Genomic DNA, 17,703 nt, shown 5'->3' with positions numbered 1-17,703 from the left:
TGGGTGGATTTTGTACCCCACACACCCATTCATCTTTGAGAAATTTTATGGGTACCTCTTTAAAATGGAATTAAGTGGCTGTAATGAAAGCATCACAATTTTCCAATTAAATGGCAATAAAATTTCAATGAAATTGGGATTACAATATTATTTCAATCAGTCACTGATCCAATTTTACTCCTTGATTTACAGGATCAATGCGGGATTTATCGGGGATATTTTAATGTATAGAATCTCACTTAACTCCCCTTTATTATCACTTAAACATGCCTCGGAATGGAAATTTACTGTGACATTTTTATATGCCACACGATCCTGGGGAGCTAAAAGTGGGAATAGTGTCGATGTAAAAGGGGATAAAATGGGGGAGAAGGATTCGGGATTTTATGCAAAATTCAATTTGCATCCGAATTATTTATTCCTTCTTTTATTGGACAGAAAATCTTGTTTGAGAAGCTTCCGCACGTCTCACACGGCAAAGGAGGTGGAGGAGGTTCTGTTTTTTTTTTTTTTCATTCAAACGAGACATGAGAAATGCAGTAAAATGGGATTTGACTTCTTTTTGGTGTAAAACACTTATCACTTTCACAGTTTTTGGGGCCAAAACACGGTGTTTGTGTAAATCTCTGTTTTCACGCTAAAAACAATCCATGTTGCTTTTATTGGAATATTTTCATTTCTGAATAAATGTGCGCTATTTTGAACGTCTGGGGTACCACGAAGAATGTTTTTCAAAACTTTCAGAACTCCTTTTGGGCATACAAATCCCAAAACAGCAAAAGAAAAAAAAACTGGGGGGACTACGGCGGGAAAACTTTGAGGAGACATTGAATTTATAGATAACACATTTTTTAGCAGCTAAAACAGACAATTTTCCACCCACATGCGGTGAATGAATTTTTATGTGCTCAGAACTCTTTTTGCGAAAGTTATGATTATTATGTATTATGCAAATTTAAGTGGTGGTTTATATTGTGATAAGACGAAAGAGAATAACCATTGAAATTCAGTGCAGTGTGGTGCAATAAATTGACTTGGCGAAATTAAGTGAATCGTCCAATTTTTCACATGAGTTACAAAACACTCACATTGCAAACGATTCCAGCTTCAAACTCCACAATTGCTTCCAATAATTTCCACTCTTTGAACTTTTGCCGGGGAGGTATCACTTGACTTTTCCTCTTCACAGTGTTACTCCTTGGTTATTCAGAAAGGAAATAAAACACTTAACTTTTATTGCCACAATACTGCTGCACATTAACGGATGATAAATTAAATCTTTTCTTTTTTTTTAAATAATTTTTACTCAAATTTACTGCAAATTCTCTACTTATGTTTAGAAGTGATTTCTCATTAGCACGTATACTGAATTTCTTTTTTCTCTGTATCTTCTACATATAGCAATGTAGTAACACTTTGACTCCGTGTAAGGGTCGTCACAGTTTGGAAAGTTTCGGGTGAATGAATGAAAATGTAAAAAGTATTGAAACTAAAAGCGTTTGAATTGACGCTGCTACCGTGTAGAGCATGCGTGCTGCTGAAGAATTTTCGTATTTTCTTTTAGCTATGTATTACTGTGGAAATTGTGTGTGAGATCTTGCATTCGATGTGGATGACAAAATAGTAACAGCAGGAAAATCCAGAGACCATTTTATTCCAAAAGTTCTCATTAATGGTGATTAAACATAATTCACATCAATTGTTTCTCTGACTGAGAACTCAAAACTATCATTTAACAATCATCATAGGAATTTTCTTTTTTTTTTCTCCTTTCATTCAAATCTTTAACGCTTTTGTGAGGGAGTATTGCAGCAATTTGGCTGGCAAGTCAATCCGTGTGAAGTTTGGATAAATAGATCAACATTTGATGGACATTTTAGAGAAGAGAGACCATCTGTAAATAAAAACACTTTTCTGACTATTAGTTGTATACAAAGACTTCGCCCAAATGAGCGACGTAGAGAAGAAAGTGACAGCATATGGGAGAAAATGCAAATTGCTTGAAAACTTTTAGACTTACGCGCGTGGCCTAATTGATAACGTGTGATTTACGGTTCTGTGATTATTTTTCTTTTATAAAATCAGCGAAATTTCTTGGCTCTACATCAGTTTTGTTTGTGCAAATATTTGAGGCACAAGTCTCATTAAGAATTAATTAGAATTTTCCTTAAGAACTCTGTGATTTCTTTTATATAAAAAAAAAATCTTGAAAGGAAATTGGTAAAATAAGGAAAAAGATTTTAGAAATCCATCTCAACAAATTTGAAAAAATTCTATAAAAAACGTTATATTTCTATCACCATGAGAATCACTTCAAATTGAATCGATTATCATAGCTTCTACTTGGCTACAGATGACGCCCCTAAAACATTCCATTTGAACACCTTTGCAGTTCAATAACCGCCGCACGCTTCTAAATCAAATTTTCCAATCAAATATTTTTTTATTGGATAAGCCATTGAGAAAAATCTCTATTGAATACTTTTATATGCGTGTTATAAAAAAAACTGATATAACATCGTTCCAGATTTCAATAAATTCCGTTGTTTGATCTTTTTTAGAAGGAATTTTCCCCATTTCACTTCCTCAAATCAATCAATTGAAAACATATCATTTCTCTGTGAGGGATAGAATCTTGAAAAAAAATTATTTCCTATTCATTGATAGTTTACTATGTGTAGCAGCAATGCTATGAATGCATTACTCACATTTTCCCACGAATTGCAATTTATGGGAATTTTTCTCGAGATGAATTTTCACCTGTGACTTTGTGATGTTGAAGGGAAGTCAAAACAAATTGAGGCTTTTGTGAATCAATCCAGCTATCGAAAGTGTGAAATTTATCGTTTAAATGGCTTTCAAAGTTCAATCAATTAAATAAAACATTGATGGAAGATGAAATATTGTGTTGCCAATTTAGAATGGGAATCAAAAAGTTGAGAAAAAATTGAATATTCTTAAGAAAAAAAGTATTGATGCAGTTTGTATTTGATTGCTTGAGTCGCTGCACTTCAGTCTCCACTTGAATTGAAAAGTTAATTGGTTTTTATTAATTTTTTTCGAATGAATAATACATCCGTTGAGAATTCTGTCATTATAGGGGAGACCGGGGTAAAAAAAGTCAATTTGCATAAATCTTTATCTGCAGGATTCCCCAAGGGCAAGAAAATTTTCTAGATAGGTCATTCTTTTCATGGTCTACAATTTTGTCTTAGACCACTTTTCTCTATCTCCACGGGAAATATGGGATTTACATTGTTGACTAAATTAGCCCCAAGGGGCATGTTTTGGTTCGAATAATTGTGCAGAAAAATCATTAAACATCATTCATTAATTATCATTCAACACATTCAACACATAAAACGTTTTTTTGGAGGCCTTAAAATTTGTTTATTTTTTTTTATTCCTGAACTATTCATCGGATAATCTTCAAACTACAGTCATCTATTGAGGGTATATATGACTTCTTATCATAATTTTTCAGATACTAATAACTTGGGAGAAATTGCCATTTGAAAATTCCAAACTGACTTAATCAGCCCCGCCCTCCCCTACATATTTTTTTTTAGAATGATTTACTTACAACTTTAAGGTGATATTTAAATGGGGCGAAGCTTTAAAGCTCTTAAATTTCATTAATCCACAGCGAGGTAAAAAAAAATCAAGAAAAAAGTGATAGAAGAGCAAATAGTGAGAATACTGCTGGATTTTTCCCATTATTTGTGTAAGAAAATATCAAAAATTCAACAAGCACAGTAAATTAATTAATCAAATAAATAATATTCTTGAACGACATTGACCTTGAACGTGAAACGCAAATCTTATAATCGTGCATGATCTTCCAACGTTCTTATACAGGGTGACAAAACATTGAGCTGATGGGATTTTTTTGTCTCTGTAATTCGATTATTCTTAGTCATTTATAAGTTAGGCGTTCTAGCCATGTTTAGAACGTCAATGAATGAAAAGTTGTATTAGAGAAATTGCACGTAATATCCAACCTATAACTGGTATTTCAGGTATGATGAAACTAAGACTAAAAAAATGTCTTAATACGTCTTCTGTTATTTATCATTTTTTATCTCGTCACTTGGAATTAACTCTAGAATCTTCGACTCCTGAAAAATTATTAATTTTTTGTAGGATTTTTTTAAAGTGCAAAGTTTACTACATTATTGCACTAATGAAGGAATGGTTCTGTAAACAAAACAGTTTTTTAAAGGAACGTTGAAAAAAAAATGATCTTAATCTCAAGATCCATATAAAAAAAATGTGAGATAACGATTTTTCTTTATTTAATTTTATTATTATTATTTTGCCTTAATTAGAGTAATTTAAATGTTAACTCAATAAGTCATGGTGAACATGCACTATAAAGCTCATTAAAATTTTTTATGAGAATACAATTAATTAAAATTTGCTTTATAATTTCTTTCTTCAAGTGCAGGTATGAAAATTCAATTGAAAATGAAAATTAAATCAAACCAGTTATTAAGTAAATGTTCCTAAATCAAACGTATAATTATTTTAATCTTCAAGCTTGCGTATCTTATGAGAGATCAGATTCTATACTGAAATCTTCGACGTTAAATTACATGAATTCTTAGCATTTTTAGATCGTCTTCGATGAGTCAAACGTGTTTTTTTTTTCACGTGAATTGTGTATTTTGTGATCAGTTTTGGAGGTGTTGACGTAATTGTGGCATGGCAGCAAGATGAGGAGACGAAGTCCAGTTAAAGATGCGTGAAATGGAGCTCACGCGACGGGTAAATACCCGCAAAGTTTGTCTATAAAATCCAACTCGTGTCCCAAAGACGTCATCAATTATTCGAAGCAACAGGTATTTAAAAACACATCTCATGTGGGGAACTTTCAACGTGTTCTGATTGCCGGTAATGTCAACAAGATCACACATAGACAATTTTGCTTTATTTGAGCATTTGGCATTGAAGAAGTATGTGATTTTAGATGGTTATAATAACTACTAGGAATTACCCGCGTTGCAAATTAGTGATTGTCTTGCACATTGACAAATTACAGGGAGATTTTCCATCTCTTGTGCATGCACAACAAAGACCTTTTGTGGCACAATTCCATCACCTCAATCACTTCTCTTTTTTTTCCTCTCGTACAACTCTGTGTATCTGCAAATATCACTTTCCCTCCCACTTGTGGCTCCATATACACATTAAATGTTAATGCATTGAGGTTTCAGAGGGAGAAAAAAATCCAAAGCGGAATATGTAGTCAAACTTAATTTCCCCGCAGAACTACAAATGATCTGCACATGAATGAAAAATATTGTGTAACTAATAGATATTGCAAGGTCAGTGTTTCATTCGTGTAATGTTATTATTTAATAACACGCTTATTTACTTTCTTTTCACAACATCTTTAGCTACGGTGCTCCACCGAGTGTTGTACATAAATGAGAATAAAATAGCCATACACACAGTGCCATTCCTGTGCTATAAACTCCTTGTAAAAGCTCGCTCTACACATTTAGTTTGAAAAACTATTTGTCGAGGAAAAGGTCGTTACATTGCATATAATGCAGTATCGGTCTCCTCTGTTATTCATAAGATATTATAGAAAATAATGAGGAGCTCTTGCAGTGTGCAGCACATTTTATAATACAACAAATATTCAAGTCTATAGATTAAAGTCATTGAGTATATTTATTAATTTAGGCTATTAATAGAATATTATTGTGGAAAATGAAGAAATTAAAATTTTCAATTTTTTTTAACGTTTTAAAAGTTTTCAAATAAAATAATGGTTCTCGAAAATAATTTTTCGCTCAACAGAATAATCTCGGAATAATTTCTCAATGTACTTCCAACGAACCTAGAAACTAGTTCTAAAAATAATTTATTATACCTAATATATGTAAAATGTTTTTTTCTTTAATTTTCTGATTATATTTTTTTTTATATCTTTTATCCAAATATTACCCTTAGTTTGACCAAACTTACCGAAAATTTGATCAAACTTACCTACACTTTTGCTCTTATTACCTACACTTTTGCAAAACTACCGACAAAAAGAATTATTCCTTTAGTTTTTTAGTAAAATTTTTTCCAGGGTTTGATCTAGGCCATTCCCCTGTCTTAAAAGTTTTTCTTACGGTTTTTTGTGAAAAGAAGAAGTCTTTATAATGAACTTCCTGTTTTGTTAAATTTTTTCCTGCCACTATTAAAGAATTTTAACGATTTTAAAGAAATCTGTACAACATCTTTTCTTTTCTGACTTCCTTAAATTCTCAAAGCAATGTAATATAGGTAACAAAATTTTTATGTAGATTTCGAAGTAGAACAACATTGTGCAATGTTAGGAATTCAAGTAAAAATTTCACGCAAAAATTAAATTAAAAAAAAAACCTCAAAACCGGAGAATTTCATTTTGATCTCAGGTGAGTGTCAGTGGAAAAATTTAAGGAATCATTGAAGAGTGATCGGGGACGTAGCGTGGTGGAAAAAACACCTCTCGGATATATCAATTAACTACATATTGATCCATTAATTGAAACAACTAAAACAATTTCGCGTTTTTCTTGTAAGGTGCAATGAATATTTTTCAATTTAGCTGTGAAAACATTTTGTTCACTAGAATAAATTAGTTTTCCTGTAATACGTGCATATGTACACACATCTCCATATAGATAACATGAAAAAGCTCTGTCTACAAACATATTTACTTACTTACTTTACTTTACGCTAAGTGGGGCCCGGAGACTTTCATCTCCTTGTGCACTGCGGCCCATGTGGGCCTATTGTGCATCCCCTTTATTTTCCTACTCAATTTACAATGTTTCTTATCACAAATTCAATTTGTTTCTAATTACAATGTAGATTTTGTAGGGGGAGAGTCCCGTCGGTGGCGACTGCACGGGAAGTTCCGCAATCATTCAGCACAGACGCTGGGCACTGGTGTTCGTTCGGCAGGCCACACAGTGTAGATCGGTTTTTACCAGCGTTGTCCCTCCGCCACCAGGTTGCTCTGTTCATCTTTGGCTCCGACCCATATATATAGGAAGTTCCGCAAACGCAGGCACTCACTGTATGCAGCTGCACATTATCGCTGATTGACCGGCACACGACTATGGGACTCTGTCTACTTGTTGCCCTTCCGTCTCGCAGATGGCGCTGATGTTGATGTTGGCTCCATCCCGTTTGGGGGCAGCAGTCGTCCGAGCAGGAAAGGAATAGCTGTGGAGTAGAAAGGAAAGAAAGGGAAGGAAGCGCCAGGCCAGAAACGGCGAACCGCTGCGGGAATCGAACCCACAACCCCAGTGATGGGTGGTATTGAGTGGCGCTTTAGCTCTCTTTACCACTGGAGCTTCACAAACATATTTAAAGTGAGAACTTTTCCTTCCTCTGTTGGTTTTATTTAATAAAACTCTCGACTAGTATGAAATGTATTTAAGTTATTTTAAAGGTTTTTGGGGACAAAACTTGTTTGATTGATGGCTTTCAATTGTTAGCTTTTGGGTATTTTTCTTTTAAGGAAAAAAAGAGTAAAATCCATAACGTTTTTCTTTAACACTCGGAGGACTTTACTGGTAATTGGTACCAATTGAAACCTTAATATCGTCACAGAATAAAATCTATTGGACTTATCTCGATGAATTTAGCATCTATGTGTAGGGAATTTTAATTACTTTAAGATAGCAGAAAGAAAATCTCGAGAAAAGTCTTTTCTTTGGAAGATAATTGAGGTCAAAGTCAGAATCCAACGCGGAGGATCAAATTGGTAATAACTACCAGTCAAAATCCCATACATTTTTGCCGTGGTTTTGAGGTTATGTTTCCCCATATTTCCCAAATAAAGTACTCTTGTTCCCTTTTCCTCGGTAAAAATCATTAATGTGGACTAATTTTATTGCCGGAAGTGATTAAAAAGTTACTTAAAGAATCAAAGTTTGTGATTATTTAGGCGCAATAATAAATTATGTAAAATTGTAGCTAAAAAAGTCGTTTGAATTGGCAATTTTGCATCGATTCTACGCAATTTTTTTCCAGTGACGATTTTCTAAATTAAATATTTAGTAATTCGGTGTAGGAATGCTTGAAGGAGATTGAGAATTAGTGAAACTTTCGATCCTTGTTCAATAAACTGATTAATAATTAATTATTGAACATATTTTATCAACTGGTACTTATTACCAATTTGATCCTCCGCGTTGTGCCAAATGTTGGGTCCTCCAAGTGTTAAAAAAAAATCTCCACTTTAAAAACTGGTCTTAATGGAGCTTAAAGTTCACAACACACATACATAGCAAGCTTTCGTGGTGGACGCAAACTTAATGCAAACTTCGTAGTTGTATTAGATGTGCGACTATACAGAGTTGAGTGAGTATAATCTTTGGAAAGGGAATCTCTCTTGAGCTCGTATAAAAGGAAAGTTGAGCGAGTTGCACTGGTCAGTTACTGGATGGATGCTCAACAGGTACAAACGACAGTGAAGTGTTTGTGACTCAAAGTTATTTGCATTGTAAGCGCACCAGAAAGGATTATTTCTGCAACATTAAAGTGTGTTTATGCATCCCCAAAATTTCCCATTAACAATTTAACAGCAATTGAGCTGCAGTGCAGTGGAAAAGTGCATAAAGTCTTACCAAAAGCTTAATAGAAGGTGTGTGATCTTAAGATTTTTATCTCAATTTTATCTCAATTTCATCATTTGTTCTGTCTATTAATATTCCATATAAAACGCAGAATAAATGATGCAAAAGTGTGGCTATCGAGTGAGAAATCGAATGCAGTTTAATTAAATTAACCTCCTATATTGACACCAATTAGGCCGTTATTTATTTGAGAAGAAAAAAAAATCCCACCAAATTACCATTAAGCGAAAAGCTGCAAAAATTACAAAATATTTTACCTCTATTTTGTCAAGATAACTTCATCGTGGTTTTCTATGTCAAGTGCAAAGTTTTAATATATAATTTGTGGTTTTTAATGCAAAAACGAGGATTTTGCGAAATATTAAGTTTTTTGGTTTTTTTAATTGTTGGTCAAAAACCTCAAATTATGTGTTTTGTGGTGAACAAGTGAATTTTTAATTTACATTTAGTAAACGCGCGGATATTTCCATCAAATGGAGAATTATTACAAAATTTGGCATTCGAAATAACTACAAAATAAAATGCAAATCTTTGAAATCAATTTTTTTGAAAGAGTTATGAGTTTATTAGTGTAGCGTTTTAATTAACATTGAATACATTTATAATTTATGATTTATCGCTTTTTTTAAGGATAATTTGAATAACTTTACACATGGAGTTATCTCGATTCAAGTATAGTTGAAGCTCTCTAACTATTTCTCAGTATTAAATAATCCAAAGAAATGCTATAAATTTTCCCAGAGTAGTAATTAGAAGAAAAAAAAAAAGATTTTTCTTTCATAACGTTTTCATTGTGTTTTCAGATTGTTTTTCTTTCCAAGGAAAATCAATAAAAATTTATAGTTCTATTTTAAGGACAAGAAAAGTATAAAGATAAAATATAGCTTTTTTTTTAAAGTTTTTTTTTTATGCTAAAATATTATGTAGTTCTACTTGAGTTTGACTTATTTTTGGGGTGTAAGATGTTGAAGATTATGAAGATGTTCATTAGTCAATAATGATATTTATCATCTACCGGCATTTAGCCATGATATTCCGGTTCAAACTTTTAGTCATCACCGAAATTGTCGTCTTAAGTTCACATAATTTACATAATAATCATACTTAAGTCAACTTAGAGCTAATGATTAGAAGAGACTTCAGAGACGAAAAAAAAACAAGAGTCTTGTTTACATTCTGGGGAAGTTGTGGACAGAAGCTATTTTAGCCATTATGTATGCACAGGTGATTGAAAATCGAGTCAGAACCAGGTATTCCCGCAAACAAAATGAATGCGAGAGTAAAAATTAACAAAACCAGAATGGGGATTTCCATGCGAATTGGATGATTGAGATGAGGCAAAAAATGTACCGCCGCGACTTATGTGTTTATGTCTTCACTTGGGGGTTTCTTGCATTTCACACAAAGTCGCGAGCATTGTTGGTATTTAAATTACGCACGCAGAACGTGCTAATATAATCTCCATCGGAGCAGTTAATTTGACGTGGAAATTCTCATCATGGGGGTTCCATTTATGAGTAATTGGAAAAAATTGGAGACAAACAAGATAGAGCCTTCGTTTGTGATGAATCAAATTAAATCCTTTAATTAAATATTTAATTGAAATTTCCGCTTTCATTAAATTGGGTAGAACAAGAACTTTACAATGATTTTTTTGTCATTTTTTTACGCATTGTAATATAAATTTTTGTAAATTCCGAGAAATTCCTTGAAAACAAGTGGAAATTTGTGATTTTGCGTCAAACACCGCGCAATAAATGTCTTTTTAGAACATTCTATGATTAGATGATTTAGTTTTTTTGTGGGAGTGCACAAGAATTAGACACGGCAGGTGTTCAAAAATACCTTATCAGAGTGAGACTAATTAATCATTCGACATGGATTGCACTGTGAATATTAAAAGTATTTTTTTTTCTTTTCCTTTCGAAAAAAAAATCAAGGTAACTTTTAATTCATTCTGTTGGCTATGGTTGTCGTTCTTTTGAAATATTCTTCTCTGTCAATTTGGTGTGGCTTTACCCAAAATATTTACCCACACGAATTGTACACAAGAGTGTAAATAGTTGTGTATTATATTATGTTTTTATTTCGGAATGATGGTTGTTAATTTTTTCGAAAGCCGCAGTGTTAATTACGCGATCTCACTGCAAATTCATTTACTGAAGGTCAAGAAATTTACTTTTAATAATGCTATACGCTCTTCAAACGTCCATAATTGTACTATTATATGCGTCGAGTTTATTTGAAACGATCTTGATGCATCTAATTAAAAGGATTAAGCTTAATTACTTTCCTTTTCTTTTTCCCTATTTTTTGTAGCAGTGATTGATGATTCTTTCTTCAAAGCTCTGGGTCTTTGTATTTTTTTTAATAAGCTCTCACTGTTTATTTACGCACAACGTATAAATTAATACGGTGGTGTGATTATATAGAAAATTATAATGTGTACCTATTTTATGAGATTTATTGCAGTATAATAAACATTTTCCTATTTCCCTTATGTCAAGAAAGATCTTGTAATCGATTTCTCAAAATAAAACTAAGATAATCTTGAAGAAAAACTTGATAAAGAATTTGAATTATGATTTGCTTTTGTTTTCCTTATCATTACAGAAAAAAAAGTACAACAGAGTAGAAAAAAATGGGATCACTGCCTCAATTGTCGATTCTCAAGGGATCCCAAAAGTCCGGAAATGTGCAGCTATTGCATAGAGTTTTTGAAGAAAAAGTTGATCAAGGATGCGGCAATAAGACCGCAATTATTTTCAATGGTATATCCAATTGCTTTCAAGATTCTTTTAAGTATAAGTAAATAAAAAATTAATTATATTTTTATTCTTATTGCCTCCCTCCTTCAAAATCAGTGGACCATTTGAATGAAAGACGAATTAATTACAACACACTCAATTCAAGTGCAAATCGCTTGAGTGCCACAATTTTGCACAGAGTCTGCAATGGTCATGAGGAGAAGCATGCAAATCAGGACGGTGACTGGGCAATTGTGGTGTGTATGACCCCATCGGACAACTTGGTAACCACCCTCTTGGCCATATGGAAGTGCGGTGCTGCCTACCTGCCGATTGATCCATCATTCCCGCCCAATCGCATTAAGCACATCCTTGAGGAGACGAAACCCATTCTAATAATTCACGACAACAGTGGTGAGTTCTTTTTTTTTTATTTTGTCTCCAGAACAAAAAATTCTCTTTTTTTAAATAAAGTTTGAGCAGAAAGATAAATTTTTATTACCTTTTCCCCCCTTCTAGTGGCCACTGATGTTTTCGAAAACAATCCCGCCGTGTCTTTTGATGAACTAAAGAGGCAATCAACAGACTTCAGCAATGCCAACATCAGAGACGATGCTACACTTTCATGCTCCGAAGTTGATCCCACCGCAATAATTCTCTACACATCTGGAAGTACAGGAATTCCAAAAGGTGAGCGCGATTTTTTCTCTTTCTTTCTCTCCTAAGTCTCGTTTCTTATTTGCACGGAATTTCAACGAGTTTCCGAGCATGGAAAGCCAGACAGTGCTTGAGGCAAAATGTGTGCGACTTATAAGTTTAGAATATTTCAGACAACTCCAAAGATTTGTCAGAGAATTTTGCATTTTAAACCAATTTATCGCTATCGGATATTTTATTAATTTCCATTGATGATCACAACACTTAATGAAAAATGTTCTAAGGAATTTCGATCGATACACTGGAGTTACGCATTGTAGCCTAATTTATATAAGAAAAAAATCTTTACTGTGGAGTCAATTGTGATAAAAATCTTTTTTTTCTAACAACGTAAAAATTGTTGTAAAATTTTGACAGTTTAATTTTTTAAATCATTCTGTTGTCGTTCTATAAAATAAAATAAATCGTTGTTCTAGAAAATAGTCAGAAAGGTTTTTTAGAAGCACAGAAAAGGAAATTTATCTTTGAAAAGAAACAATTAAAGAAAGAAGTAAAGGAGGAAATTTACTAGTTATACAGACTTAAGATTCCCGAAGAAAGACTTATGTTTTCTGAAGATTCTTTAAGTTATCTTAAGAATGCCTTAAGTTTTCATAAGTTTACCGAAGATTCCTTAAGATCTCTTAGGACAATTTTTAGGTTCTTAAGTTTTCTTAAGCTAAACGTAAGATTTCTTAAATAAATTGAGCAAAATGTATATGTTTTATGGTTTTTACAAATTTCGATGCCAGAAGGCGATCAGAAAAAAATCATTAATAAATGTTCATGTAGCTCAATTGAACCTAACTGAAGAAATATTAAATTTCGACTAAGAAAACTTAAAAATCTTAAAATTTTCCTTAAAGAACGTAAAGAATTATTAAGAAAACTTAATAATTCACCCAAAATGTCAAAATTGTGTAAGATTTTTCTCAGAAAACCAAAAGTCTTATGTCTGACGAATTATAAGAAAAGAAAAGAAAATATTTTTCTCAGAATCTACCCCTGTGTCTTTGAGAATTATTTACAAAATTGTCTCTTATGTCGATCAAGAACAAATAAATGAGAAGAATTCTTTAAACATAATGTTTTTGTGATCATTCAGGCTGTTCAGCGAGATCACTTTGTATTTATATCTCTTTTGTTTTGTGAATTTACTTTTTATCCCAGAGGCTTAAAATAATATTCCGGTTTGTAATTTTTTTGGGTGCTTGAAAAGATGTCTGTTAAAGGTTTTACAGCCAAAAAGGAAAAGTTCTTTCAAGCTGTGAAGAGTGTGGAATAAATTATAATTTGTTTCGGATTGATTTATTTGGCGCGTTTGATTTTTTTTTGCAAAAAAAATTCACAATCCAGTTCTAGAATCATCTTAAGAGAGCTGTGAGAAACTCTGTTCAACATTTTTTTTGAGCACTTTATTCACAATCTGTATTTAACATATTAACTACAATACAATAAGCGAAATTTTGTGGTATAAGAACAAAAAGGGGGCATGGGGAGAACAAATTCAGCAATTTGCCTCCATAAAAAAAAACATTTTCAAAAGAAAAGATCTGTGTGGGTGGAGACCCTAGGTTTTTTGCGAGAACTCGAGCATTCGTCTTCGCTTTAGCCGTTTAATAGGTCGATGATGGAGCAAGCGCACAGTAAGTTGATTAGTATGTTCCTCCAATCTAGATTTGTGATGCTCAACAATTCTATCGATTCTGTTCAACATGACTTTTATTCTATCTTTATGATAATCTTCGTCACACTTAAGCATGAAAAATTCTTTAATTGGCTTCTCCTTGTAACTACTGTTTGCAATTTCTACGAAGGTGTTTATGAATTAAATAGAATAAACACATTTCTAAATAAGAGAGTCATAAATTTACGCTTAAGTATCGTTTAATAACTCTTGAAGAGCTATGTATGTACTTAAAAAAAAATGCAAATAAATTTCCGCTGGAAGATTATGCAACTTCTGTAAAAACAAGCTATTAAATTGTGTCTGGTTTGACGACATTTTTGAGTGGGTGGGATTTTTATTTGGGTTAGAAAATGGTTTTCTCCGTTTTGGCTGACCTCTCACGTATGACTAATGGAATTGGCCCTTTTAATACATAATTGTGCGAAAAACTGGTTCATTGGGGATTTAGTTTTCTTTCCTGATTGTTTTTTGCAAACAGGAAATGGGTTTGTAATGTAGGAAAATTGTTGTTGGCCATCCATTGTTGTCCATTGTCGTCAATGGATGGTGATTGATAGTGCGATAACAGGGTGGAAAAGAATGCGAATTTATTAAAAAGAAGGTGTGATGCAATCTTTAACTCTTGTTGCATTATATATTTATGTACTTAAATACCTACCTACATAATATAATTTTTTTTTAAATCTGTTTTGCAGGAGTTCGTTTGCCTCACTCAGTAATTGCTAACCGGTTGTCCTGGCAGTGGGATGAATTCCCATACTCGCCCACGGAGAATGTTGGTGTCTTCAAGACGGCCCTCACATTTGTGGATCATATTTCGGAAATTTGGGGACCACTGCTGAATGAAATGGCATTGTTGTGCATCACAAAGGAGTGCACAAAGAACCCCGAGAAGCTCGTGAATTTGCTGGAAGAGCATAAAGTGGAACGACTAGTGTTGGTTCCGACACTCCTCAAGTCCATCCTGATGTATTTGAATCTCCAAAAAGCCAATAGGAAGCTCCTGCAGAAGCTGCGGATTTGGGTGTGTTCAGGTGAAACACTCTCCGTGTCACTTGTTAAGGAATTCTTTGATTACTTCGATGATGATTCACACATCATGTGCAATTTCTATGGCTCCACGGAGATCATGGGGGATGTCTCGTACTACATTTGCGACAGCAAGAAAGCCCTGCAGACCATGGAAAAAGTTCCAATTGGTTATCCAATTGACAACACAGTGCTCTACCTTCTGGATGCGGACTTTCGACCTGTGACCCTTGGGCAAATTGGGGAGCTCTTTGTGTCTGGCATGAATTTAGCTCGAGGCTATGTTAACAATCGCGATGCCCATCGCTTCATTGAGAATCCCCTGGCTGTTGATCCCAAGTATTCGCGACTCTTCAGGACTGGGGATTATGCGAGAATTGAGAAATCAGCACTCATCTTCGAGGGGAGAACAGATTCTCAGATCAAAATTCGAGGTCATCGTGTGGATCTCACGGAAATTGAACGGAATCTCCTGGGACTAGAGGAAGTGGATAAATCCTTCGTGCTGTGCTACAAGCCGGGTGAAATTGATCAGGCGGTTGTGGCCTTCACACTGCTAACCACGGAGGCACAGTCCCAGAAAACAATCGGAATGCACATCGAATCGAAGCTGATGGGTGTCTTGCCGGACTACATGGTGCCACAAGTTGTGATTATCGATGCAGTTCCGCTGCTGGTGAATGGAAAAGTTGACCGGCAGTCACTGCTGAAGCAATACGAGAACACCAACAACAACGGTATGTGCACTCTCTCACCTCTTTAATTGAGGCACTTTAAACAGTGCCCCAACCAACTGGTTATTCTTCATCTTTTTAATATTTATTCTCTTTCACTTTTTTTTCCACAACCATAAGATGATTCCAATGTCATCATTGATTACGACTACTCGGGCATTGCCGATGATCAGCTGAAAGTGGCCAAGGATCTTTTTGAGACAATTGGGGGTGTAATTGGGCGATCAACGCGAACAATGCTGTCGCTTCACAGCAACTTCTACGAATTGGGCGGAAATTCCCTCAATTCCATCTTCACAGTGACACAACTTAGGGATAAGGGATACAATATTGGGATAACAGAGTTCATTGGAGCAAAGGACCTTGGCGAAGTCCTGCAGATTCTCCAGGAAGGCATCACGCAGGAAATTTCAAAGATTAATCCCAAAATTATCGAGGAGAATCAACGATGGAAGCTATCGGCCGTTCCACTCAACGACAGCCACAAAGAGGATGTGATTGAGTAAGACTTGTTTTCTATATTTAATTATAGCCATATATTAGTCAAGTACGCAACATTCCACAATACTTTGTGAGTTTATTGAGCCTGTCTTTGAGTAAAAATTCCACGAGCGCGCATTTTCAATGAAGTTTTTAACGGATTTTTTTCAAATTTCTTGAAAACACTGAGAGAAATATTATTGAAAAATCTAAATTATTTTTTTTTCTCAACAGAATAATTACAGGAAGTTTCTTCGAGAAGGCCGAGTTGGAGCAGTATTTGAAACCAAATATCTTTAGGACGGACTATGCAGATGTCCTCGGGCTTATCTGGGATGTTTTAGTCGCAAAGAACCTGAGCTTCGTCGTGATAGACGAAAAAAATAACCAGGTTGTTGGAACAGCCCTGAATTTTGATGCAAGAGACGAACCCGAAGTGGAAGTTACAAATCAACTGCTCGTAATCTTTGAATTTCTGGAATTCGTTGAGGGTCCCATCAGAGATAACCAACTCCCACCAGGGCAGAATGTTGTCCTCCATTCATTCATGATGGGAACAAGTGCGGAATTGAATGCCCAAGAAAATGTGGCGGTTATTCAATTTATGGAGGAGCAAGTTATCAATGTGGCCAGAAGGAATAAATTCACTGGAGTATTCACAACGAATACAAGTCCCCTAACACAGGTAATTAATTTTTAAATTAAATATTTTTTAAAAGTAAATTTCTAATTAAATTCTCTTCTCTTTGTGCAGCAATTGGGCACTGTGATGGGCTACAAAGATCTTCTGACATACAAAATTAATCAGTATGTCTATCGGGATGGGAGCAAACCTTTCGGCACAGCCACAGATGCGGAAAAAGTTATTGTGCATTGGAAGAAAATTAGTGCCGACAATTAATTGCCAATCATCATTACATTTTATGTGTACATTGTACTATATGTATCATCGTCATCACTTTATTGTTTTATTTGTCATTTTGTGTCTTTTTTATCATTGAGAAAAAAACAGGAATAGCAAAAGTATAGAATATAAAATAACTTTAATCTTAAGAAAATTTAATTATTCGTGTTTCTTGCTATCAAGATGTTAGATTTAGCATTTTAATTTGCAAGAAATCATTTTGTATGTGATGCTATTTTTATTCAAATAAATTTTCACGAGTGAATTTATTGCTTTTTTTCATTTATTTTTGGTCAAACTTAAAACTTAAAGAAAGGTTTGAAAGAAAGTTACAAAATAAACTTACGTGGTTTTCCTTTTGTATTGAAGAATTTTCATTATAAAGAAAGTCTTTGCACTCTTCCAAAACGGCTGAACCGATCGTGTTGTAATTTTTGCTCTTATATGCCATTTTTCTTGGATTTTTCAATTTTTCCGTACATTTCTGGCTTTTTCTTTGCCATTCTGTTGGATTTTTAAAGTCAGGGGCACATTTTCCGGGGGATTTTGTGGTTTTCTCACGGAAAATGCGGAAAATAATCTTTAATTTTTTAACGGTAATTTTTTGAAATTTTGAAAAAAATGGGGGAAAATGAAATTATAGCATGTTCCCAAGTTTTTCTGAAATCCACAAAAAAATTTACTAGAATGCTTGTTTATCACCTTTGCAGCTTTCCAGATACTCTTCCGGTGTATTTTCACTGTTTTTCCGGACAGAAAACTTAATTTTAGGCCTTTTTTATCCATCAAAGAAAAT

At 34.0% G+C, this 17,703-nt stretch overlaps 5 protein-coding genes across 15 annotated transcripts in view; 2 read left to right on the top strand and 3 right to left on the bottom strand.

Annotated features, from left to right (window-relative positions):
- Window positions 1–17,703, top strand: part of LOC129786498 (3'(2'),5'-bisphosphate nucleotidase 1) — a 1,077,868-nt gene that overhangs the window by 236,464 nt on the left and 823,701 nt on the right. The gene's annotated exons all lie outside the window — the stretch shown is intronic.
- The window catches only part of LOC129786463 (insulin-like growth factor-binding protein complex acid labile subunit), a 454,087-nt gene that overhangs the window by 236,464 nt on the left and 199,920 nt on the right, over window positions 1–17,703 (bottom strand). The window lies entirely within an intron of this gene.
- The window catches only part of LOC129786533 (troponin C-like), a 431,024-nt gene that overhangs the window by 236,464 nt on the left and 176,857 nt on the right, over window positions 1–17,703 (bottom strand). The gene's annotated exons all lie outside the window — the stretch shown is intronic.
- Window positions 1–17,703, bottom strand: part of LOC129786431 (uncharacterized) — a 414,480-nt gene that overhangs the window by 236,464 nt on the left and 160,313 nt on the right. The gene's annotated exons all lie outside the window — the stretch shown is intronic.
- LOC129786423 (beta-alanyl-bioamine nonribosomal peptide synthetase ebony) lies at window positions 8,419–17,172 on the top strand. The gene is made up of 8 exons (XM_055821445.1): window positions 8,419–8,635; window positions 11,241–11,398; window positions 11,492–11,788; window positions 11,894–12,064; window positions 14,456–15,526; window positions 15,644–16,025; window positions 16,238–16,688; window positions 16,758–17,172. The coding sequence occupies exons 2-8, from the start codon at window positions 11,269–11,271 to the stop codon at window positions 16,902–16,904; spliced, it is 2,649 nt and encodes an 882-aa protein (XP_055677420.1). The 5' UTR covers window positions 8,419–8,635; window positions 11,241–11,268; the 3' UTR covers window positions 16,905–17,172.

This window comes from Lutzomyia longipalpis, chromosome 1 (genome assembly GCF_024334085.1).
Source record: "Lutzomyia longipalpis isolate SR_M1_2022 chromosome 1, ASM2433408v1".
NCBI lineage: Eukaryota > Metazoa > Arthropoda > Insecta > Diptera > Psychodidae > Lutzomyia > Lutzomyia longipalpis.
This window is presented reverse-complemented; position numbering and strand designations above follow the sequence as displayed.

Coding starts and splice junctions, on each gene's coding strand:
- LOC129786423 (XM_055821445.1), top strand. CDS start 11,269: ATGGGATCACTGCCTCAATTGTCGATTCTCAAGGGATCCCAAAAGTCC. Junction 15,527..15,643: donor CGAGAACACCAACAACAACG/GTATGTGCACTC, acceptor CACAACCATAAG/ATGATTCCAATGTCATCATT. Junction 16,026..16,237: donor CACAAAGAGGATGTGATTGA/GTAAGACTTGTT, acceptor TTTTCTCAACAG/AATAATTACAGGAAGTTTCT.